Below are 26,615 nucleotides of genomic sequence, written 5' to 3'. Positions count from 1 at the left end.
TGCAGTTTCTCAGAAAGAAAAGTGTAAGTAGGTGTGGGCCATTCAGACCAACTGGCACTTAAGATACAAACATCTGTGCCAGCACGTCATACCATAATCTCCTCCTAAAATCTTGGCCCTCTCACTAATCACTTTTCAGCCTATTGCAAGGCAAAATAGGGTCTGCTCATGTCACCAGCAAAGTGTTCTCAGCACTGACAGATGCAACACTTGACATTAAGAGGCATCTTTAAATATCCGGAGTATTATGCTCTGTGAAGCAGCACACATTACACAAGAGAGGGCCAGTCAGAAAGCCCCGGATCTGGTAGATATTTCAATTGCATATTTCTGTAGAATTTCTTTCAAGTTTTCTTTTGTTGTAGGTTGGGGGTTTTGTTTGCTTTTTAAACACTTCATGTATTTACAGAAGTATTTCCACACCTCAACTATCTGACAAGGCACTTCAACTATCTGTTAGTATTACAGCTATATGACAACTACTGACTTCTGTGGCCATTCTAAGGATGTGCTAGAAATACTTTCAAATTTGTCCATTTGGTGGTCAACATAACAGAGAAGATTACTGTGAAATAGACTGTGCTGAAGCACATTCAGGATCCACACTCACTTTGCTTTGACTGTGCTGTGTCTATTCCACATTCCTTTCACACTGCAAGTAATGTGGCCAGTCACCCTTTCGGAAGTGTTTGGCAAACCATAAGACACCACCATGGAATAAACACTTTGCCAAAATATACACAAATACACACACCCAGAGAAATCCCCAAAGAAAAGTAGTTTCAGCTTCCTGAAAAATCCTAAAAAGAACATCTAGGAGATCTCAGTCTCTGTTGAGTCTTGCAGTTCCTATTTTAAGACAAGATAGTCTTTTGTTTTCAGTGTTTGCTTGCTTCTGAATTTGGTTTAAAGAGCTGCTAGCACAGACTTAACGAAGTTTCTTCTGAAAGGCTGATTGTGTTTCTTTCTGTCTTTTTGACAGAAGCCATTTAAAATAGGCCTTCTTCATTTAATTATCTAGTCTTTATTTTTGAGAGTTTTATTTCTGAACTGGAATAAATGTTACAGTCAGAATTGTGTCTGTAGACAACAGGCTTATTTTATAAGGCTGAAAAATCCTCTCCTTTACAATCAGACAGTGAAACAAGAGCTCTGTATTGCCAGCTCTGAGGCTTTGTCCAGGGCACATGCACTATGAGCAGAGGACACAGGGTCATTTAGATACATAGGTGCCTTATAGCAATGTTAGAGACCCAAGGGTTGTCTCAGCCGTGATCAATAATTGAAGTTTAACCTCTCTAAACTCTAGTGCCCAAGAGGAGTAAATTACCAGGTGGTACATGGTAATGCCATAAATCACTCATGAAACTAGAACAACTCCTGATCTCTGGAGTTTGTACCAGCCCCTGGACCATTCACCCTCTGCAAAAGCATGGAGCAGCAGAAGGGTTTCCTATGGACTAAGAACAAATTACTTTAAAAGCACAGTATAGGACAGATACCTTGTGGAAGACAAAAACTTGACAGCTCTACAGTACAACTGTGCCCTTTTTCCACCTTCAGGCAGGAAAACCACAACTGGCTGGCTGCTTTTAGACCTCTGACCCCCACCTCAGGATTTATTTATTACACAACACAGGCTCAAAACTACACAAGCTCTGCAGGCATGCTGGTACTACCATAAATGTAGAGAGGCCTCAACTGCTATAATTAGTATAGCTCAATTGAAATCAATATAAAGCCATGGTTTAGTCTAAAAAAGGCCCAGCATAGACATGGGCATGCTGGTCAGTATTGGAGATCAACGGATGGCTGTCCACTGACAGCTGGCAGAATGTGTCCTGGTCTTATTTACTCCATTTGGCAAGGTCCCTTAGAATAAGCTTCAGATTCACCAAGTGCACAGGCGAGCGTAACTTCTTCCCTGCCCATAATTGCTGGGGCTGGGCCAGCAGATGTTGTACAACTAACTGGAGGGGATCTAGCCAAACCATTAGAGGATAGGGAAGGGAAGCAGTCTACCAGATAATGTCTATAAAAGAGCTTGGAAACCATTGACATAGGCTAATTGCTTACTGCAGAGTAAAGTTTCCACTCTCTGTAGGCTCATTTCATGTAAACTTCCTAGTCATGTCTAAAACCCTACCCGCAGGACAAACATTGTTAGCGCATAAACTGCTTAGCCAAGCCCTGCTTGGGGTTCATGGGAAATATTCTGGGGAATGAGGAAGCAAGGAGAAAAGAACAGATAGCATGATCATCTGTCCTCACTGTGCCCAGCCAGAAGCAAACATCTGTCTGGCATCTGGGCTCTGCCACCCACCATTTATTTCCATCTTCAACTTAAACACAGAAGCTAGGCATTTTCATCACCACTGGTCCCCTCAGTGTGAAAATATGGACAGAAGACATTAGATAAGAGAGGCTGAGCCAGCAGAAAATCTCACATGGAGTTGAAGGGAATCAAGTGAGGGGAGGAAAGAGAGAGAAGCTTCTACATATAAAAGCCATAAGAAAGCAGCAGCCTGTAGAAACATTCCACATCTAGCAGAGCATAGGCTCCTTTCCTCACCTAATTGCTCATCTTAATTTCCTCCCTTTCTCAAGGAGATGCTGGCAATACTGAGACTGCTGCAGGACATAGCATCAAGCCCAGAAAATCCCATTAGAAATAAGCATGCCTTTCCCAAGTCTCTACTTGCCTTTACTTTTTCCCTCTCAGACACAACCCAAATCATTGTCTTCATCTCAGCATTCATACTTAGCATATGTCCCTACCCCTCTTGCTCCCAGGCACTCTATGTGGGGTTTAGCAAGTCAGAGATGCTCTTCCTTGCAGGCAGACCACACCAGATCTCCATCCGCTTCATACAACTGGGACATGCAGTACCTAGGCTGCTTGCTGACACCTGGATTGCATGTCATGTAACCTTGGCAAAGACTGAGATTCTGCGGCTAAATACCTGGTTCCAAAGGGCATCCCTCTGGAATGACATTTCAAGTCACCCTGTTTAAACAGTAGCCTGACAAAGCATCATGAGGAGATGATATTACATCTTCTTCTGGTTTCTTGGAAAGTGCTAGTAAATATATAATTTCCACCTTTTTCATCTCCTAATTTACTCCTATCAGCAATAAGACAAAAAGGCTCTAATTAGATAGCGCTAATCAGGTAGAATGCCATGTGATTGACAGCTCAGAAATTCCTATCTGTTCTCTGTAAAACAGATGGGCCATTTCCCTGATAGAAGCAAAAGATTTATCAAAAGACAAAAGGATGCAAAAACCTCAAAAGGTATAATTACTCCTCAGGTCAATATGCTTTATTTTGACACAAATCTAAAAGGATTCGTGGGTGGTAAAAGCTTTTTTGGTGAGGCACACCAGTGATATCACTCATAAAGAAAGAGCATCATCATCACAAAACTAGCATTAAGAAAACTGTCTGTGCATAAACTGGGGTGTAGGGGGAGATGGGTATTGTTGCTTTGTTTGCTTGTTTTGAGAACCGTAGGTGCCGTTTACTTTGGGGTTTTTTCCCCCCCTCATATATTCTTCATTAAAAAAAACAACAAACAGAAAGTCCAGTAACTCAAGCATAGAATTTTGACAGATTCAACAACAGAATAATTCCACCAGTGCCTTATCCTTCCTAAAGTATTTTTATTTAGCTACTTGCAGTGAATATTCCAAATATGATTTTAAGTAAGAGAAACAAAATAAAGCTGGCAAGTGACACTTAAATTCTAAGATTTTACTCAAGAGAGCAGACAGGAACAGGCCATTCATTCCTACACACCACTTTTTCCTATATTTACTTACTCCTATTCTTTAGGAATAGGGGCTTTAAAATAAAAAAACAAAAAGTTGTTTAAAGCTGAGACGTGGAAATATCTCTTGTGGCAATGTCTGTCCATCTGGTAAGTTCAAAGTGTAACAAAAAGTCATCATTTGTCCTACATTACTGAAACTTTCAGATCTACTTTCCTAGCATAACCTCATTTGCAAATGAGATAGCTTGTGTTTTGACATCTAACAGAGAAAACTTGCAACATCTGGTATTTTTTGTATTCATGGAAAAACCCTAAGCTTACCTGTAACCATTCTTTTCCAATGAAATGTATGAGCTGTACAAAAGAGGAGGTGTATAAAATGGAGGAGTATGAGCTGTATAAAAGAGGAGGTGGCAGTCAAAAGATTAACATTTGCCTGTTTATCTGGTATCAGTATCCAGACTTCCTAGAAGTAATATTTTTTCCTTCACCTAAAACTAGGCCTGGATAATATTCCTCTTGGACAAGCACCAACTGTTTGAAATGCATCTGAGATCTTCCAAAAAAATCATGCAGAAGTTCATTATGATGCTTGAGCTCTTCATAAAAAACTGCCTAGATATTAGATATTTTCTCCACAGAGTCAACAGAGCTATTAATGTGATTTCAAGTTGCTGAGTTTTTTTAACAACTTCAGATACAGTCCTGGAATTTTCTAGACCTGAACCAACTGTCAAACCATATATCAACCACATCATTTTGAAGTATATTTTGATTTGTGACATTTCAAAATTGTGCAGACACATCAGTTTTTCTGTAAGACTTAAAAGAGCAGCAGGACAAACAATAAAACACCCTTGCAGTATCCTACCTTCTCAGCATTCCACATCCTGGTGTCATGCTGCCCTGACAGGTCTCATTTTCATCATTGTGCACTACCACAAAAAATTCCATGCAGAAAGAAATAAGTGCAAAATTCCAATTTATTTTTTTTTTAAATCTGGATGTATAGATGGATGCTTAAAGCCTTCTGGATGTATAGATGGATGCTTAAAGACGACAGAGAAGGAGGAACCTAAAAAGGCAAATCCTGCAGGTAAATGACAGGAATGCTAGGAAGGAGATGTGCAGAGAAAGTTTGTAAGGAAGCCAGCAGAAGAAAATACACTGTAGGACTACTTTAAACTATTTTTGAGTGCAGTAGTAATCAAAAGCAAGTAAATAATTTGGGTTTGGAGACATTTTATGTTTCACTCTTCTGAGGAGGTCAACTCACCCGAATATGCCCAGTAAGGATCCCCCGAAGCCTTTCGCCTCCGTATCTGCACAGAACTACCATGTCTGTTTTCATGCAGAGCGCCAACATAACCTTCAGTCAGAGCTGGGAAGAGAAGAAGCAGGAATCATTAGGAAAGTGGTATTTACTCCCTAGAGTTTACACTTTGAAGCTTAATTCTTCATTGAAGACAGAATACAAACTTGGCATTGCTTAATAATTTTAACAGGCATGTTCCTTACCCATGTGACAACCCACCATCCAAGGATGCTTTACAGAAGCCAGGACTCAATAATGTCATTATTCCCATCTGGCACACGCCTGCCTAACACCAATAATTCCCACCAGGAAGTTTTGATAGAAACAAGCAAATGAGTTATGAACCATGATTCAATGACCAAACTTGCTTTGCCTAGACCCAAAAGACAGCTTACTTAGCTAGGGAGTCCCTAACTAGTAATTATAAATTCAAGACAGATATTATCAAGATCCTTAAAAGAACACAAATACAAGCACATGGAATATGATGGTGCAGTGTTATCCTGGTTATCATAACTGCACATAGTTAAAGCCACATCTGAAAATCACTCAAGACCAAATAGATCTCCTCCATGTACAGCCTGCAGATCTGAGCCCACAACACACTGGGCAACTCCCTCAACATGAGCAAGGATTGGAAAAGGTCACCTCATATGATTCACGCGAATGATGCACACGTGTAGCACTGTATTCTAGCCAGAGGAACGTTGTGCATATCGGACATAGACCAAACATGGAACACCAATGCCTTACAACATGACAGGGAAAGGCCAACAACGAAGACATCTTGTAAAGCTCTACAAGGTAGAAGGAATTACATTCATCAGCAAACCCAGAAAAGAACACATCCTACATTACATGCCAGGACCATTCTTTTATACCTCAAACCACATATTACTGGGTTTTTTTCCTTGTAATGGAATGCACACCTTCCATGAGAATGTGAATTGCTTGAGTTTCTTACGTGCACATTTTGCTTGTTGTTTCTATGCATCTGAATAAATCCAGCTGGAGGTCTGGGCATTCACAAAAATCTTTAATGAATTCAACTACCTTTGTCAAAGCACCACAGCCAAAAAAAAATTGTGCTATTATAAATACACATCAACACAAACAAAAACCCTCTGAGATCTGAAGGTGCAGAATGTGAAGGACAACTATGCACCAAATGTCTCTATGGAAATTTAAGCTCAGTTAATCCCAAACCACTTATTTGAACAGGAAGAAATTAGCTTTAGAAAACCATGTAAAGCAGTGCTACCTGTATGCAGTCATCAAGCACTGTATTCCCTTCTGTTCCCAGGCCAATTACAGCTGGGCTGAAATGAAGTTTGCAACAGGAGTTTATTGAACATCAAGCACCAGTAACTCAGAGCTTGGCTTTCTTTCCCTTTTGAAAAACCATGTGAGTGACACCCACTTTGTACCACAGCAGCAGAGCGTGTGCTGTGCCTGAGGGCTATCCACGTGTGCTGAGCAGGTCTACAGACACCCTTCACTCTGCAACATGGCTGATGGATTTCACGCAATCTCAGGAAAGGCACTACAGGTTTGCCCCTGCCAAATTTTCTCTTGTGTGAGCAAAGGTACTAATTGTGCAATTTATTATGAGCCTCTGCTTTGAATGAGTTTTACAGATTTCTTGGCAACTATCTAAATGCTAATTCTCTCTAGGCTGTGAACTAGAAACACTGGAACACATCGTGCTACCAGCATTTGAAGGCAGCACTACGTCACATACCTTGTTCTTTTCTGATTTACCCCATTATGTCTACCTGGCTGGGAGGCAGCAGACAGTCATTTCAACAGGAAAAAGAAGGTAAGGGATGTGCAGACCCAAGCTCTCTTGGAAAAAAATAAAAGATCTGAGACCATAAAAATCCATGAAACCAGAAACAACCTGGATGGTTAGAAAGTTTATTAGGGGGGGAATAAATAAATAAATAAAGGTCTGATTATTCATTTAATTGCATGTGCTGAGAAATACACCTGAAGCCCATCCTTATTACAAAATGAAAGACAACAGCAGCTTTCTTCTGAGCATCTTCTACATAGAGGAAGCAAATAGTTGTGAGGGTTTTGCTGCCCAGAAAAATTGATTCCTGCAGGCAGAACGAAGATTTCACCCTGCCTCCTCCAAGAAATAAGGTACTCCTGCAGATACCTGCTCAGGGAGCCCTTCTGTGTGCCTTACCATCAGAAGAAAGCAGCTATATCTAAATAATCCATATTTATTGAAGGTAAACAAGGCTCTGAGTCAGTGCAAAACATCTGAAGTTGTAAAACCCTTTGTACTTCTAGCCTGAACCATCAAAAAGCCACATGGCAACCATGCTACAGCAATGAATCATTCCATTGATTTTCAGTATCCCCTGTGCAGAAAATTAAATTATGCAAATCCAAGCCTTTATGAATGCCTAACTTTCATGTGAAATTGAATGTTTGCTTCAGTCAGCATCTTACTTATGCAATTAAAACCCAGACACTCTTGTGAAAACATGCAGGTTTAGTTTTCTGTGTAGACACTTCATAGACTCGTACATTTCTCTACACTTGTAAGTGGCGAAGAGCCACACTGTACAACTAACTGATTTCCACCAAAAAGGATGCTACAAACCAAAAGGGGAGTTCAGGTATTCGTCATGAGAGCTGTGGGAAGGGACTTGCTGGTTATATTGCTAACCATCATCTGAAGGACTGATAAAGAAATAAATTGGAACATCCCGTTCTAAAGCAAATTCTGCCTCCCTGTTAAGACAGCCCAGCATTAATGTCCTCAGTCCCCTGACAAACATGCAGTAATTCAGCAGTCATTAGCAATTTAGGGAAGATATACATTTACTGGATAGCTGAAGAAATTCTGGAAGAAAGGATGAGAGATCAGGATCTCTGGTCACTCTGTGAACTGTAAGGGTAATGGTCTGCCTATCAAGAATCATGGCATCCCCTTCTTCCCTAAGCTAGCTCAGCTCCCCAGCCTGTTTGCAGCATGGCCATGCATTTCTGCATGGGGCTAAACAAACACTCCAAGAAAACCGTGGGAACAAATAGCTATTGTTGGCAATACTGGTAAAGTCATCAGGAACTGTGCTTTTGTTCTGTGGTGTCAACTGGGGTCAAGGGGCTCTCTTGTGCTGAAGAGGTGCAAGGCACAGAACAGAGCACACACTGGCTTTTCAGATAGAACTTTGGAAGAGCCAAAGCATTCTAGTCATTACAGAAAGAGGGTGCTTTATATATCAAAAGCATCTCATACTACAGGCAGAATAATTACTTTTTCCAGATGTTGGTAGAGGCTGGGGATGTACCTTCTGACCAAAACAACCTGACACCACCAAGGAAAATTTAGCAGGCGTCTCAACACTGCTGAATCTGCTTCATTCCCTGAAAACATACACACCTAACCCCCTTTTTTCAGCTCCACTAATTAGAGTGCATTTATTCATTTTTGTTAAATGCTCTAATTCCACAGTTTCAGCAAATATACATGCACATAACTGACTCAAACTCCATTAGCATATTCCAGTCAAGATGTTCCATCTAAACAAATGCTGCAGAAAATATTGAAGAAAGCTAAGCTATATTAGCACCAATCACTACAAGTTTCCACAAGTCTTTTTCAGCTGGGAGACAGTTAACAGCTCAAGAACAGAGAGCAGCCAAGAGGCTTCCTGCTCCACTCCTGCAAAATGGGATGCTGGAGAAAAGCCAGCAATTATGATGGGTTGGTCCAGCATGGAGCAAACACAAGGGAGGTTCCTCTCTTCTGGGAACTATGGAAAATTTGGGGAAGTGGAAATTGGGACAATGGGGGGTGGGAGGTAGGGGTAACATGCTCCATGAAAGCTTATAATGAAGCTGCCTAAACAGAGGGATGGGGTAGAATATAGGCACCCACACGACAGCAAGAGGGAGAGAAGGGACAGCAGAAGCCCTTTCCTTGAAAGCTCTCCTTTGATACATCATGCCAGTGCTGATGGCAGAAGGGGTCAAGAATACCATAATATATGGTGTGAGACTTGCAGATACACAATTAAAAGAGAAGGGGACCAATCTTTACACTCAAATACACAAGCGTGAAATTAAATCCTAAGCAAGTCGTCTGGCTGCTGGTGCAGTATTGGTGTCTATGAAGCGTGACACCTGCAGTCAGTGGAGTTGTGCTCTGCCTCTCAGAACTACTTCTGCAAGGAACAGAGGATCCTTCAAAGCTAACATGGAGACATCTCTTACACACAATTTCATATAATTTTAATCGGTACTGAGCGCTACATGATTTTAGATGATGTGCTAAATGAATCAAGCCGTGCTGCATAGCTGCAGACAGCAAACCCAATGCAACGCCTTAGCATTCTGATCAGCTTTCCATTCACTCTGTCTCAATGTATTAACTTCCCAATAAAAATTATTTGATAAGTGCCCTCAAAGGTACGATAAGGTAATTCCTGCCTGAATACCTTACTGGTATTCACAGTCCACATGAAAACACAAAATTTTATCCCCAATCTACCTTAAATATAAAACTATTACACTGTTCAGGGAGATTATATCCCTGGCATTAGTGTTTAAAAGGTATCAAGCCACCAGCTGTGTAAGAAAAATCCTTTCAGGTCAATACTTTATGTCTGAATGGTGAAATCATTAGTTATGATGGTAGATTAGCTAGATTGTGTGCCAAACTCGGATTCATTTAAGCCTTCTTTGAAGACAAAGATTACACGCAAATTGTTTCCAGCTGCTCCAATTAAAATGGTACCAAGTCAAAGGTATGCACATTGTCCAGCTCATCATCATTCTGTGGCTTGCTACTGTGGACTACACTCGCAGCTGAATCCATTTCAGTCTTAGTCCCTAACATGGAAGTACTTTTTCACTAATGTAGTTCAACTTGGTGCTACTGCTGGAGAGGAAGCCAGCCTCTGGGGACAAGTGCCTATTAGAATCTAGAGCAGCGTCACTGTCAACAATTAATACGTGTGTGTGTGAAAATAAAATCTTGTTAGTGTGTAGCAAAAAAACCCTAAATTGTAAGGAATGCTAGAAATTAGCTATTAAATCACTGCCTGCAGAAAGGAAACTTCCCACAAACAAGTAAACCACTATTTTCTTTAAGACTGCACAACACCGCATTGTACAAGGGAGAGGGGACACAGAAACATTACCTGAAGGGCTTTTCTATCATCTTTCAAATGGACTTTAAGAGATCACTGAGGCAAGACACTTAGCCATCTGCAAGCCTATAGCTTCAAGCAAGCCTCATGGAAAAAACACAGCAGCTTTATCTAGGTGAGTTTATTGTAGTTTTAATTGGACTGCGCTAAAGAGAAGCAGGTAAGCTGAAGACACCGCAATGCTCCAGACTGCAACACAACGCTCTGCTGAGAAGAGTTTAAGCTTCCAGGCAATTTCTTAGAATAAATGTCAAATGGGCCAGAAGGGGAAAAAGAGAGGAGGGGAAAAAACTGATAGGAAATTAATTTATAATACAGAACAATTAAAATATTTTTCTACAATTAAAATAAATAATGGTTAAATCCATCTCTCCAGGCTCTTTCATGGATGACTTCCTAAACAAAAATAGGCTATTTGCCTTAAATATTTTAGCATCCTTTGACAGCACATAAATCTAGAAGTATTTCAGGCACAGCTAATCCATTTTGATAGTGCATTACTTTAAAACAGACTCTTCAGCCACAAATTCCCATATTTTGCAGATTATTTTATATCTTGCCAAAGAAGGATGAAAGTTAGAACAGCATATGGTGGTCAGGCAGCATCAACAAATTGTACTCTGAATGAGCCTTCTTCCTTTGATTAAGCTGTAGAGATTTCTTCTGATTATCAGATAAAAGACAAAGTCAATTCTCCTGTGAATGCACATCAATTTTTGCAGCTTCCCATTAATGAAATATGGGAGATACATGTCGCAAGTTTCTCACAAGGAAGTGGCAGCCAGATGCTATATCTGCCAAGAGATGTAGAGCCCCTTCCCAGATAACAGTGACCCAGGCAGGCCCTTAATTCCTGCATGAGCACAACCCATAGGTCTATTCCTAAAGAGGACTGGGGGACTTCTCACGCCATTCATTCCCTGTTGCTCACGTGCCTGATAGATGATGCGGTTACAGCGCAAATCCTAAGAACAAGAACATAAATGCAGAGCACAGCAGGCCTTTACAGGAACTAACCAGCAGACTGCAATTTGAAGATGAAAAATAGTCCAGGGAACATGCTGTCAAACTGTGGGGATTAAATTAACTAGCAGAATTAAAAGCCCTTATCCCAAACATGAATACACCAGTCACCAGGTGCATTAACCCTTGGTAACCTGTTGAGTTCAAAGCCAGCAAGTGTAATGCAATTTTATATTACTCCAATGTATCAACACAATGCAATTCCCAAAGCATTAGAGCTGATGTAGACAAGCAACAGAGAACAGATTTTCAGTGTAGTCTCCCTTACATTACAAGGGAGCTTAAAGGTAACAGGAATATCTCCTACATCAGAGCAAGCCTTATGCCAAATCAGAGCAAGGACACACAAGGGTACCACAATGCCCAGTGCTATCAGCCACTCTCCAGCAAAGCCAATGTCCTTCCAAGAAAAAGTAAACCAGTCTCCTGTCATAATTTCCCACAGATCCTTCTCTCAGTCTGCCTGGCTTTATAAGCAAGATGAGCAAAGCTCATTAGCAAGACAGTAAGGCAACTTCAAGTTGCATTAATGATGCCCAAATAAGAGGACTGAGAAAAAGAAGCTTGGGAAGCCCGGAAAAGACAGATGCTGCTAAACAATTAGAAAGGGGTGGATTTTCCCTTCTCATGGCTTACACTCTGCTGGCATTAGCTGTGAATTTGGACCAACTGGCACCACCTGCAGCAGTTCTGCTAAGAGTAACCACAGTCAGACCCATAACCAACAGTGCCAAAAATTTCCATCTCAAGACAAAAGCACAAATTAGACCCGCTGTAACATCATCCCTTTCAGAAGGAACAGCGACCTGCAGCAAAGCTGCCAGAGAACTTGGAGAATACTAGGTTGTTCTCAGAGTGCAGTACATGAGCTCTAATCTACCCATATGTGCATGTCATGAAAAAGCCCAGTCTGTTATCTTTTGAAAAATGCCCAGACAACTGCACTCCTCCAGAGTGGAGGGACTGCTGCTCATGTCACACTCATCATGCAGCGGTGCTAGCTGCAGAAACAAAGTTTGAGGACCCCAGCATCAGAAACACGCATCCACCATCACTGGGAACTGCAAACACACCAAAACCAGCTGCATTTGGTCCACTCAGAGTAAAACCTTGATCATGCTGAAGTGTTCCCTGACCCTTCCCTGAACACAGATACACTACATTTACCTTTAAGAAAAACTTTTTGAACAGACTGGTTTTCTTGGCATCTGGGTTAAGATACCTTGAAAATAACCAATGCACATTATTTCCTAAAAATCAGACACCTCTTAAGACATTTCTAATTTGTATGGTCAGACAGAAAAATAATTGGGAGCACTTGAAAACTCTGTAACGTTGAAAACTCTTGGTCTGCACACGCTTCACAGTCCCTCAGACTTCTGTTAACCATCATTACCTGCATTTCTTAAAAGGAGGAATCCTCATCCTTGTTCATCACCTCTCCATGCTGTACTTCAGAAGGCTCACATCACTTCTGAATTTTATTCATAACACTGTGTGATGCAAACACAGAAATAAAACTTCAGAGCAGAGGTTCATAAGTAAGTTTGACCTCCACAGGAAAGCTGATGCTCTCTCTGCCAGTGCTGACTGATTTGCAGAAGATACGAGCAAGAAAACAGATAAACTCACTTCTCCAATATCTAGGGTATATCTCCAATATATAGGTTAGCCTGGTCAGAGTGAACCAAGGCAATGAAAATGCAGGTATCAGGGTAAAATGACTGCTCATACAGCCAGGTCCAACATCTTTGCACTATTTCCCCAAGGGCAAGCTTGAATTAAAGGTTAGAACAAGGGGGAATCCAGATGAAGCACAACATATTTGTGCCAAAGGGACTGGAATCTGTCAGCAGAGGCACACTGAGAAGGAGCAGTCTTGGTCTCTTCATTCATGCCATGGTTTATCCAGGAAATGCAGGAGCAACACATGCTGGAGACTTGTTTGCATGACAAGTTCACAATGGCAACAGGTGGCTTTATTTCACTTGTTGCCTTACCTAAATCTTAAAGCTTTTACACCATGGCCAGAACCACCTGTGTCTCATTCTCACACAATCAGGTGCTGCAGCATGCACACTGTTAGAAGAGCAGCCTCTGAACAGAAAATGAATGTGACCTTAATGGAGCATTTTGTACTTTTAATTCCTTCTTTAATGCAGAATCACACAATTTTCATTTCACTAAAGCCAGCAATACTCAGGAAAACACACAAGCTCCTGCAAAACCCCTGATTTCACCTCACTGATCTGGAAATAATTTGCTTGTATCTACTGCCAGCATTTGTCCTAGTACAGCCTTATTACATTTCCAATACAGATTTCCTTAAGTCACATAAGAAGTATATTGATAAAAAAATATTTACTATACTCATCAAAATAACCACAGAATGGGCCTTGTATTGCAGACCTGCTCTGTGCATGACTTCTGTCCACTCCAGCTGCCATCTTTCCAGACATGCTCAGGCTTCCCTGTAGGTAATCTACAGTTTCATTGCTCATGTCATCATCCCATTAAAGCCACTTTTGTATAGCAGTAAAGACAAGAAAGACAAGCATGCATCTGCAAACCAGGGTAAACCAGGTCTGCTAAACTGAGGTAGAGTTCCCAGTGTGGACCCTGGGTTTGTGTAAGCATGACAAATCTCTCCTGCGGTAGAGTTCAGCCTGCAGTGTAAATGTAGCCCTCACTCCAAGACATCCCTTCAAACTGACCTGCCTCCAGCATCAAAGGAGCAGCAAATTCAGTATTCAGCCAGGAGAAAATGCAGGGCACAGTGTTGATTTCATTTACATGGAGAACAGCGAGGGACTGTATGAAGCCAATGGAGCTGCTCCCACTGCATGGCATGGTGCATGGCCCATTATAAAACCTTCAGAGACAGGGGCTCTGTCAGCTAATAAAAATCCCTCATTCTTTACACATTTTTTTTTTTAACCTGTGTCCTTTGGCCCATTTAACAACTTATTGACTGTGGGAAATAAAGTGAAGCCACATCAATCTTTTGCTGGTTATTTGGTTCAGGGTTTCAAATTAATGCAGAAGGTAGAAAGCTCAATCTAAGAAGAGAAAGGAGAAATGCTCTAGTCCTACAGTGTGGTGTCTTCCTCTCAGTTTGCAGTCTGTTCTCACCATTTACAGATGGGAGATTTCCCTGAGCAAAGATGGAAGGGCATAAACCAACTTTCTCCCCTGAATCAAGCAGAAATCACTCCGCACTGAAAAAGATCAGTAGGACGCAGGCAGTCCAGATTTAGTGCCTCAAGCACATGACAGCAAATCAAGCCAGAAACACAAAAATGATTTTTGGATCAAACTGGGTAGAACCAAGAAAATAAGCATTCAGTTTTATTAATGTATGTATTAATTTGTATGTATTAATTTGGCTTCTGATCCACAAACCAGGGATTTCCACCTTCTTTATGCTGACACCTTACATGCAGATTTTGCAGCAAAAGGTTTCATCCACACTTATTTCCCCAAATACAAATGTAAAGTGAAAAACTGAGGTAAACAGAGGGTTTTCTTGTGCTGACTGAACAAGTTTAGTCAGGGATATATGCCCCAAAATGTGACCTGCCATCCTGAGAGCTCTTTCTTTTCTTTCCATGCAAGTTGCATTGTTCAAAGGGAAAAGACATGACAAATACTACAGACATGATCTGTAAATTGAATCAAACTTCCATCTTAGCTTTGCAGTCCTCCATTATTTTTTCACCCAGGCATGATTTTTTTTCCCAGAAATTTCCCAGCAGAAGGCTCTAGGGTGGTTTAGGGTCCAAAACTAATACTTGATTCTTTAGTCATTTGTCTCTGGAGAATGCAGTAAAGCACTTGACACAAAACCTCATACTCCTAAAAGCAAGACTACTAGGGCCTTTGGCAACAGGAACACACAAAAAAAGTAGGAATAGAGCTCAGATGAAGTAAACAGATAAAAATTGCCAGTACTGAGGTACACTTGGTAATCATACAGCAACAGTATGCAGCACAGTCTGAAAAGGCACAGGGTCACTGTTCTTTCCTATACAGCCAGTTTAACTACCTACAGGACAAAGCTATCACCACACTCAGTAAATGTAAATGATGCTAAACCAAGAGGAAGAGAAGCAAGCAAGAATGCCTCCAAAATATTTGGCTGTTTGGCAAGTTCAGCAAAATGGGCTGATGTAAGTGAGACATTCCACTGAAGACAGATATAAAGCTATGCAGTTGGGAAGAAATAATAAGCAGTACAGGAATGAAGTGAGGGACTGCTGTTTAGAAAGCAGTAATGCAGAAATATTTGAGCATTAGGGTGGATAATGAATTAGATGAAAGTTCATGCTGCAATACCACTGCAGAAAAAGGCAGTTGCTATCCTGGGGCACATGCAGAGATACTGGAAGCAATAACTCAGTTTTAGACAGTCTTTGGCAAGACTGTCACTGCAGTGCCACATGCTGTTTGAGGCCCATTACTCAAAAAAGAGACAAATACTAGAGATCATCATTTTTAAGCAAAAATCTAAGACCCAAGGCAGGTGAAGGAGCAATGCAAAGGGATGACACACGACACATGGAATGCATCAAATAACCTTTAACAACCACCTTGTGCCCTATTCTGCGCTGGTCTGGACAGCCCAGCCACAGGCTGCTCAGCTCTGCCTGGCCTTGTTTTTGTGCACTCATGCTCATAGATTTCCAAGTCTCAAACACTCCACTCTCTACCTCCTTGTTTCATAGATCAATTTTCATAACAAGCCTCATAAAGAGTTAGATTTTAAAGCACTCAGAAGTGTTGATCTTCAGACAAGAAGTGCTCTCATAGCACAAGAGTGAAAGAGGAGAAGAGAAGAGCTCTGTAAGGAACAAAGGGATGCTTTCACCTTGTAATGAGCACGGTGGGAGCTCAAATGCACACTATCTTTTAAGCAAGGGGCAGGTTTGAGAAGAGACATTTAGTGCACAAGTGCTGGGAGCAAAACATGCTTTGCTTGAGTGCTACTGCAGATAGACTATGGTCTCTATTCTCAGCCAGAGCCTAAGTGATCATCAGCAGGGAGGCACACAGCCTTCCTGACCAATTTGAACAGGTCCCATGTTGCCAGGCCAACAAAGAAGAAGTTAGCTCTGGCATGGGTAGAAGAAAGCTGGAGAGCTGCACACTCAATGCCTGAGCTTTCACTTCCCCTTAGAGCTCCTCTTTGGAAGGTTCAGACACAAAAGCTTGCTCCTTTCCTATTCCAGTTGCAACCAATCTGCAACATTCTCCAGTTTCTACTGTTACTAATCTTACAGTTATTACAAGCACTTAAGTTATTAAAAACACACAACAAAAGCACTGTGTGGTGGAAGACAGATCTAGTGCACAGCCCACAGACTGTCAAATGTGATTGTTTCCTTAAGGATCATAGGAACCCTCACGGACACTTGAGCCCACCTACAGAAAAGCAAGGTTGTTGACTGCTGCAGGTTTCTCACTTCCCAAGCAGATTGTCTTGACTGTCTAATAACAATACAGCTTTGTACTTAGTCCCCACTTGACTCAGAAAGCCCCAGAATGGTCCTCAATACCCACAGAAAATTTAATTACTCAAGAAAATAACTCCCCTTAGGCAAGTTAATTCCAAGGTACGTGCATGTGCTCTGCATTTGTTATTTCCATATTCTATGCTGCTTCTTTTATGCTTTCACTGTGAACTGTAACAATATTCCATTGCCTGTATAGCTGGTGTCAGCGGTAAAAACGGATTCGTGCTCTCATACAATGCTTAAAAGATTTCCTCATGGCAATATCCTATGTCCTGGCTTGTTCACAAAAGGGAAATATTAATAGCACAACAGATATTCTCTCACAGTCTAAACAATTTAAAAATACATTATAATAAGGAAATTACTTTTTAAATAACAAATGCCTGAAACACTGACAGCATATCAGTGTTTGTTCTGCGACAGCATTCATCCTATCCGTGACAAGGATCTGCAAAGCTGCATCTTACAACTATAAACAATTTCCAATACTGCAGACTATCAAAAATGATTTTTCCTCCAGAAAGCTGTTCACCATTAAATATGCTTTTATTGTTATTCTTATTTTGCATTCTCTATATACACCAGCCTTTGCTAGGGAAATCAAAAGCAGGACTATTCATAAGGAAACCTCATGTTGTTGTCTTTTTCTTCTTTTTTTTTTTTTAACCCCCTCAATTTGTATGTTGTAAACAAGAAGCTCAAAGCAATCAGTTCCAGTCAGGCTTTTCAGCTTTAGATTTAAATCCTTTCATGACTTCTTCAAAAAACACGCATCAAAATTTCAGGGAGTGGGAGAAGAGGACTCTTGACATTGTAGTTTTCTCTGATGAACAAACTGATGAATTACAGAAGCATCTGTATACTCAAGCTACTTGCCAACTGCCAACCAAATCCGACTGGAACACAGAACTTTGAAAAGCTATATGTATTGCTTTGTAAAATATCTATTGTATGTGATTACATTTAAAGCTGCAGGAAAATGAAACCGGTATAGAGCGCATTTGGCAACTGATATTATCCATGTTCACACAGTGTATACAAAGACCATCTTTGCCCACATGCTGTATCATTACCTCAGTGCTCCGAAAGGAGCTGAAGATACAACATGAGACATTAGTTTAAGCAGATCTGCTGAAGTACCAAGAAACTGCAAGAAGCTTAGCTTCTGGAAGAGCTGGCTTCAGCTATTATCCTAGTAAGGTGGATACAAGGACTTGCCAGGATTCTGGCAGTCCAAAATGCAACCACCCTACATCCACAAAAATTCCAGCAAACAACCCTCATTTTCCCCACAGAATGCTCAGAAAAGGGGCACAGAGTCTAAGGCTTAAAACTGAACAGCAGCAATGGGACAAAACCAGCCACAGCTGTAATTTGGACATGTGGGACAAGACTGAGCTGCAGGGTATGTGAAAAAGGTTAGTGCAATAGAAGAAAAAGGTCCCAGACTCAAATCGACAGGCCTGAAAACCAGTCTTCCCAGCAGTTTGCAAAATAAACACAAGATCAGTGAAGATCACTCAAAGTGCTCAGGTTTGAGGAGGTTTGACAAAACCCTGGGGAGGGATGTAGCTAGGTCAGTGGAGAAGGACTATTTCTTAGAGATGCTGTGCAGAAAGGACCCAGAATGCTCAGACATGGCACAGCTATGCTAAGAAAGGTCTGGCTGGAAGAACATACTCAGGTGGTAGGTCTGATGGGTCAGCAGGACAAAAGCACTGCTCACAGCAGTTGAAAACAAAATAATATTTTGGGACAGGAACACAACAGCCTCTCCTGACCCCAGGTAGCTGGAGCAAAAGGGTTGGACAACATGAAGCCAAGACTGCAGAGAAGCACTGCCATAACAGATTGGAGACAGGGCAAGGAGGGCAGGACTTGTCCAGCCCAAACACAGGACAAACCAAATAGTAACAAACATCACATTGACAGGCATTCCACTTAGTGCCAGTGACTGCCCAAGTTCTTCCTGACTACCCTTCATAAATTTTATGATGGCACTGATTACTTTATCAGTAACCCACTCATATAAGTCTAAATATTAAAATAACAAAGTCAGACACAGAGGAGGAGGCTGCTTTTGCAGTTTTTAGTCACTCCACTCCAGCAGAGCAGCGCTGACCGCAAATGAACCAAGCCTCGATTAATCTGGAAACACTTCATTTTGAAATTTTATTGTAAGTGTGAATTTATTAGAGCCCATTAAGCATCATGTAATCAATACCTATTCATTATTGCCCGTATGGGCAAGGAAAGGTAAAAGAAAGAAGCGCTTCTCAGGTCACAGTAAGGAATATGTCAAGTCAGGAGGAAAGGAATCCTTGAAAAAGCTGCAAGTTCTTACTTACAGCTGAGGTCTAAGCAGCTGAGAGTCAGCACATGCTGCATTCATGACCCTTCAAATTATGTAAGTGAGAAAGTGTTACACACGCACTATGCCATTCACAGGCAAGGGCCTGAGTTTGGTGTAAGTTTATTAGTGCTACACAGAAGTCAAGTGACATTTGAGATAACTTTGTTCCTATTCCACACTTAGTGCAGCTTACAACTACAGAGGAAAAAGGGAACTGGGGGGGGGGGGGGGGGGAAATGGTTTAATTTATATTTCTTTACCATTAAAGGGCTTTTAAAAAAAAAATTAAAAATATATATTGGTGCCAGAATATGCTAGCAAAAGCCTGGCACTATCAGAAACTTGACTCCTTTAAAACAGATCTATTTTCATTTGCCTTTTTAAAAAACTACTATGCCCTAGTAAAAATTAGCCATTCCCAGCCAGCTGAATTCATCTTTCAACTTGGTAAAGGATTCCTTTATAAAAAGTTTCCAATAAAGTAGCACTTGCTGCACGTCTCCTAATAAGATTAGATTTCTATTTATGATGTTATAATACATTGTACTAAAAACAAAAGAAAGGTTACCATGGGAGGAATAGAGATGTATTCCTTCATTTTAAATTTAATTTAAAGTGGAAGAAAAGGATTTTTCTTTAAAATTAATATTTCCCTTGCAGCGTTATGAATCCCAGCTTCAGCTACTGAATGAGAAGCAGGAGAGGAAACCGCCATTTTCATGCAAACTCAAAAAAAGCCTCAGACTTCATTAAGCCTCAGACACTAGAAAGTCAAAATCTGCATCTTTGAATAGTCTAAGGGCAAAGGTCCAAAGCCAAGATGCATACGCCACCTGCTGAAGTAGAGGATAGCAGGTGGAGCTTATTACTCTGTATTATTACAGACATTCTTATAGCAGGTGAAATGCAGAGCAAGGGAACAGAAGTCATTCTGAATTGAGTCAATCCAGTCAAAAGAAAAGCAAAATACCTGCAGTGCCTCCTCTCCTGCTCAGAAGTGGGGTCAGAGTGGCTGGAGAGCTCCCAAACAGAGAGGGACCTGGGGGTGCTGATCAACAGCCACCTGAATATGAGCCAGCAGTGTGCCCAGGTGGCCAGGAGGGCCAATAGCATCCTGGCCTGCATTAGGAATAGTGTGGCCAGCAGGAGCAGGGAGGTCATAGTGCCCCTGTACTCTGCTTTGGTTAGGCCGCACCTTGAGTACTGTGTCCAGTTCTGGAACCCTCAGTTTAAGAAGGACATCGAAACACTTGAGCGTGTCCAGAGAAGGGCAACAAGGCTGGGGAGAGGCCTTGAACACAAGCCCTATGAGGAGAGGCTGAGGGAGCTGGGGTTGTTTAGCCTGGAGAAGAGGAGGCTCAGGGGTGACCTCATTGCCCTCTACAACTACCTGAAGGGTGGTTGTAGCCAGGAAGGGGTTGGCCTCTTCTCCCAGGCAACCAGCACCAGAACAAGAGGACACAGTCTCAAGCTGCGCCAGGGGAGGTTAGACTCGAGGTGAGGAGGAAGTTCTTCACCGAGCGAGTAATTCATCATTGGAACGGGTTGCCCAGGGAGGTGGTTGAGTCATCGACCCTGGAGGTGTTCAAGGGGAGATTGGACGTGGCACTTGGTGCCATGGTCTAGTCATGGGGTCTGCGTTGATAGGTTGGACTCGATGATCCTCGAGGTCCTTTCCAACCTAAGTGATACTGTGAAGGCAGGCACGTCTTGCCTGGACTGGTAACAGACAAACTTCCCTTATCTGTTAGATATTTACACTTTCTGATCTTGGTGGATGAGAGCAATGGGAACACACTGGAGGTTAGCAAGTGGGAAACAGCAGAAGGACAGAGTTTGTTTCACCCTGCTGCTAGATCAGCAGTCCCAAAAAGCAGTCCCATGCAGCACTCAAGACCTGGACCACACTTCTGCTGAAGTGATTAAGCATCACCGTATTCCAGACAGCTCACACCTCGCAAAGCAGAAAGGCTCATTCCCTTGCACCTGCCAAGTAATGAAGGTTTTCTATCACAAGTGGGTAAAACTGCTCTTACACAGTCCTGTATAATGTTAGATAGCATACAATTTTTGCAAAGATTGTCGCTGTCAGAAAAGCAGAGGTGCAGAGAAGAGAATTCATTACTCCATATCACCTGATGGCTATCAGCCAAACTAAGATTAAAATGCAGGATCCGACTTGGATGCCGGTGGAATATTCCATCCAAGCAGTTGCACCACTTTGTCCTCTAGAAGTTAAAATACATGGTGATGACAGAAGATGAGGGACTGCATTAGTTCAAAGTGCATCCCAGGTATTCAGCCACAGAAGAAACTGATGGAAGATGCACATGATAACTTCATGCAGCATGTGCATGTGTAACAGTTCCCTACAAGCAGGAGAAGCATTTCCATGTAATTTGCCACATTGTAATAAGATGATGACTTTTTGTGTGTGTCTTTCTATTAGGTCACACTATAGCTTGCAGGAATCTTCTAGCCCTGACTCAAAATAAACTTCTTTTAGCCATTAAAGGCAAAAGTACACACTAAAATAATCACTTATGGCCTGAAATGGGCCAAAGGGGCAGGATTACTGCCTCTGAGTAGAAAACAAACTAGTCCTAAGCCCCTTTCTGAGAGCAGGCCACAACCATGCTTAAGAAGGGGCAAGGAGAGTGGGGGAAGCATAAGACAAAAAGAGGATGTTTTTCAGATAGGTCTTTACTGGTCCTTGACGGTCAACAAATTTATAACAGATGTGCCTCATTCTGAGTGCAGAGAAATGAGTGCTGGTAACTGTTATTGTCAGGACAAATCAATTGGAGCCATATGTCTGCAGCAGCTGACAGCATCATGAAAATCTCAAGCAACACACAGACATTAGGATGTTGCTGAAAATAAGAGCTTTCCCATCGTGTAAAGGGCCTTTGGGAGATGCTTCTCTCTTCAAGATAGCTTTGTGGGAATTAGCTTATGTATTTTGATTCTTTCAAATGCTTGATTATATGTGAGACTTTGCCCTCTCTTACCGATTCCCCAGGCAGCAGGTTATAATTAACAGGAGGCAAAATGCTACAAATTAATCATAGGACACATCTCATTAGGATTCTTATTTTATCTAGATTAAACAGAAAACTGTCATGACAGAGAACGAGGATATTTTCTAACCTTCTCCACTACCCCACTTTCCCCAACCAAATGTCAGCCGTTATTCCCAGTGATAGAACCCAAGAGGAATGCACAACTCACAGTGAAATCATAAATGATAATAAACTGAAGTTATGATTTTAGAGCATTTCCTCCTACTGTGCATCTCCTAGATTTTTTTCAGAATACAAACTGCTGATAATCAAATAGCTTTACTAGAGAATAGGAATAGGCATAGGAGAACAGATCCATGGCCCTTTTTTTGCCAGCTTGCTAGACCAGAGCAATGTAACACGCATTACAAGGAAGTAACTAACACTGTCAAGTCAGCAGGGTCTCACGTAGGTTAAAATGTAATGCAAGATCAGGGCAATAATTACCCACACCAAGCAATTTTTTAGTTTATTGACTATGCTGCAGTTCCTGAATTTATGTCTTGAGGCTTGAATTGCAGATATTATAATCCAGATATTGGTAGCTATGCAGGAAGTCTTGGTGCTTCTCTGAACAGCCTGGCTTCTCCAAAATCTCTACCTTTCTTTTACCAGCACGGTGTCAGGCAACTCAAGCAGAAAGCCTCTCCCTGTGCTGTTCCAGAATAACCAAATAACAGATTTCACCAGAAAAGCCAAAGGAAGTGCACTGCAAACTTTCTTAATCTGCAAGGATAGGGCCTGGACATAATTAAGCACACACTTTGGATCCTCCCTAAAATTTCAAAAGGAGGTTGAGGAGAAAGGCTGACCAACCCCTTGATCTGCCATTAGCCTGAAACTAAATGCAAGCCAGAGGCAGCAAGCCAGAGAAGCTTAGAGGACTTGAACTAACACAAAAACTACTGCTAGTCGCCGTTTTTCCCTCCTGAAGGAGAGTACCTCATTTTCCCCATGAGTAACAGTGCAGGTAAGGGCAGGCATAAGATTGTTTGCTCCATCTCAAACTCTGAAAACCTAACGGCTACCCAGGAGCCCACAGGAGACAAAAGCACCACAGTGAAAAATGTCGTAACAATCAATGGATCATCTTGAAAGCAAGTAGAGAGATTTTTAGAACAAAAATCAGTATTTTGTTCTTGACTGTTCTCTGCAAGTAAAAAGACCGTGTTCACACGTCCCAATGGAAAGATTGCGGCAGCAGTCGGATGAGGCTTGGTTTGAATGCTAATATATTCTCAGCCTTCCAGATCTCTATCAGGGCAACTGCAACAAAATATACTGCAGTTTTTCACCCCGTCATTAGGAAGTGATGGGGTCAGAATACTGACTGCCACACGCTGTAAAGCGGTCCTGAAACTTGAGGCACCTACAACACATATCTACTTCAAGTGTCAGCCCGATAATACAGAAGTAAGGGAGCAGAATTCTTTGCTCTGTGCTTTGCAGGAGGTCAGACCATAATTTAAATAATGCCTCTAGCCTTAACTTTTAGTTATTTTGTACTCAGGCAGGCATGTGCAGATATATCATGTCTCAATCTTGCCAAGATAAAAAAGAGGGAGGAATAATCAGAACTGACTCAAGACATTTTGCGAAGAATGAATCCACACAAATAAACAGTTGGCAGAGGGGAAAGACCACATTCATATTGAGAAACTCAACCATACATCTGCTACAACCAAGTTCTTCTTTCCTTAGAGGTGGAAGATTCCATCACTTGTGCTGGGCTTGGACTACTGACAAGGTTATTTTTCTTCTGTGTTCTTATGCTGACATATGGTTTCAATGCTCCACTGCTGTATTAATCCTATTTTGTCTTTCAGATAATAAGGATATTGTTGTTACTAAGCACTATGCTAATTGTTTTTGTCTAGTATTAAAAATACACTGCACTGCCTTATTCTAATTAACTTGAGATGATTATTGAAATAATGGTTTTATTATTTTACCACCGGCATTTTACTGCCTTGGAGTCTTAGTTGTACTCAAGCTATTATGACTTTGTAGCAATTGACTGACTACAATTATTCCATTATCCAGCTTCTAACATTTAATTGGGTGAGCACAGAAAATACTTTCCCATTACAAGATCTTTGCTTTCTGATTTATTAGAATTAACCTTCAATATACAGAACCTAGATTCAGTTCATTTTTTCTCCCCCCTTCTCAAGAAAATTCCCATGAGGATCACCATAAGCTTTGTTTGGTTTAATTGGGGGGGGGGGGGGGGAGGGGAAATTTAAATATATTAGAAGATTTATATTGGTGCCCTCCAGCACACATTCTTCATTTCACACTTTATGTAAGATTCCAATAGCCAATACACTTGCCTCCCCCCCGAATGAGAGCAGACCGCAGGGCAGGACTGCTAAATGCCATTAGCATGAACTGTTTTTTATATTGATTTTTGTCGCTCTGTTTCTCCCCTGTCCATTTAATGCGTTGCAGAGTTCAGATTTAAGTTTTAATTGAAATACTTGGAAGGCTTAATGCCTTACCAGGCTGCATTTTTCTCTGAGCTCCAGCTACAGAAATCCATCAGGTTTCACAGCACTAGGTAGGTACCAGCAGCAAAGTATGGCTCAGGAGCAATTTAGAAGTGTTTGCCATTGCTTTTACTGACGGTAAGCACAGATATCCCGAGAGGCTCCAAATAAGACCATTCCACATGGTGTGCTCCAACTACCAGTGGAAAACCTGTTAAGCTACCAGATGCCTTTTAAGTAAAGGAATAAGTGATTGGCATGCTATTAGACAACTCGATCACTGATTGCCAACAGGGGCAGAGCAGGCACTGACTGTTGGTTGAAGCACTGGTGCAAGAAGCAAGGCACACAGAAGGTACTCAAAGAACAGCACAAATTGGCAAAGGAGATCAGAATATCAAAACATTTGTGCACTGGCCAGTCTGAGGACATTTTTCATGCTCTGATGTGTGAATAGCTAGTTTAGAATCTGGGCACAATGTGTGCTTTTGCGTACAGTCTGGTGCAATGCAGGAAGGGGGGTTGTGGAGGGGTGTGGTGTGTTAAAAAAAATAGCAAAAAATCATTAAGCAAACAAATAAACCACCCAGAAAGACTGAAGGCTAAAGAGTGCTACACTTTGAACTCCTACACCCTCATTGCTTGCTTTTATTGGCATTAAGTTAGGTCATTAACATTTTATCAATATATTATGTGTATATAAAGTTACTGAGATTAATGGACACAGGCAATGCCTGTCTAAAGACAGAGTTCTGTAATAAGTTATAGGCTTGCTCTTCCAACAAGCTGCTCAGTGGTTAGGATGCATGGATTTTTCAACAGCTCCAAGTTTAAGACGCTGCAATTAAAATTGCGGCTACGCTGCAGAAGTAACTTTAAAAGAACAGATAGCTTAACCCAGATTTGTATGCTGCTCCTGGCAACTGAAGTTTTGAAACCCAAGTAGTTCAGACTTCAGCATATGCTCTAAGTCAATATGTATTGAACTCCAAGCCTCTGCTGCAGCTGATTAAGGACAAAGAAAGGACATGATACAATGCTACAGGAATCAAAACCGTTCCTTTTTGTGTTCCCGAAGAAAGAACATTGCTCATTTTTATTAAGTCTTAAACTTTCTCTTATCTGGCTACCTAATACCTGGTATGTTTACTGCCCTTGTTCCTGGTTTTAAGCTTGAAGTGCGTGGCCTCAATTGTCATTCTGCTCATATACTCTTGTTAAGAGGCTGCTCTCATTTAGTACATGTTCAATTATACAAGTTTCATTAGAAGCCCAGGCAAAAGCCCACTGCCTTCCTTTTCCTCCTCCTCCCCACTCTCCATCCTGCTGCTGTGGGTGCACTCCCATGAAATACTTCTAAATTTATTATTAGGATCATTTACAATGCCTAGGGGACACCCTACAGCTTAATATGTTGACATTGAAGCAGTTAACTATTAAAATTCCCATAGTAGCACTTAGTACTTACATTACAGAAATGAGACATAAGCTCCTATCTCCTGGTTAGCTTCCAACCACCACTACAAAGGAAGGGAACACCTCAGTCACAGTGATACAGCATAAAAGGAATCTCATGTCACACTATAACAGGCATCAGCATGATGCATTAGCTCTTTCTCAAAAGTCTTACAGACTTCTCTCCTTTGACCACAGCACACATTCATGGAGAAACTGTAATTCAAAACCCTAGGTGACGAGACTCACGGTGCTATCAGAAATACTTACTTTATGGATGCTTTTATGGCTGCCTTAACAGCAGGAGCACTCTCCTGTTCCCAGAACACTTGGTGACAGAAATGCTGAACAGACTCTGAAACTTCAGGAACTGCTGTTAATCAAAGCTCCCTAAATTAAAGGTCACAAATATATAGCTCATTTTATTCAGAACTGCCTCCAAACCCTACCTGTGTTCCTTC

At 41.4% G+C, this 26,615-nt stretch overlaps 1 protein-coding gene across 1 annotated transcript in view; it reads right to left on the bottom strand.

Annotated features, from left to right (window-relative positions):
• Window positions 1–26,615, bottom strand: part of PTPRG (protein tyrosine phosphatase receptor type G) — a 427,661-nt gene that overhangs the window by 326,397 nt on the left and 74,649 nt on the right. The window contains exon 2 of the mRNA XM_068154239.1: window positions 5,050–5,154. Within this exon, the coding sequence (XP_068010340.1) occupies window positions 5,050–5,154 (105 nt within the window). The remainder of the gene's footprint in view (window positions 1–5,049; window positions 5,155–26,615) is intronic.

The sequence above is a fragment of the Melanerpes formicivorus genome, unplaced genomic scaffold (assembly GCF_026170545.1).
Source record: "Melanerpes formicivorus ecotype bairdi unplaced genomic scaffold, bMelFor1.0.p_v2 SCAF_28, whole genome shotgun sequence".
Lineage (NCBI taxonomy): Eukaryota > Metazoa > Chordata > Aves > Piciformes > Picidae > Melanerpes > Melanerpes formicivorus.
This window is presented reverse-complemented; position numbering and strand designations above follow the sequence as displayed.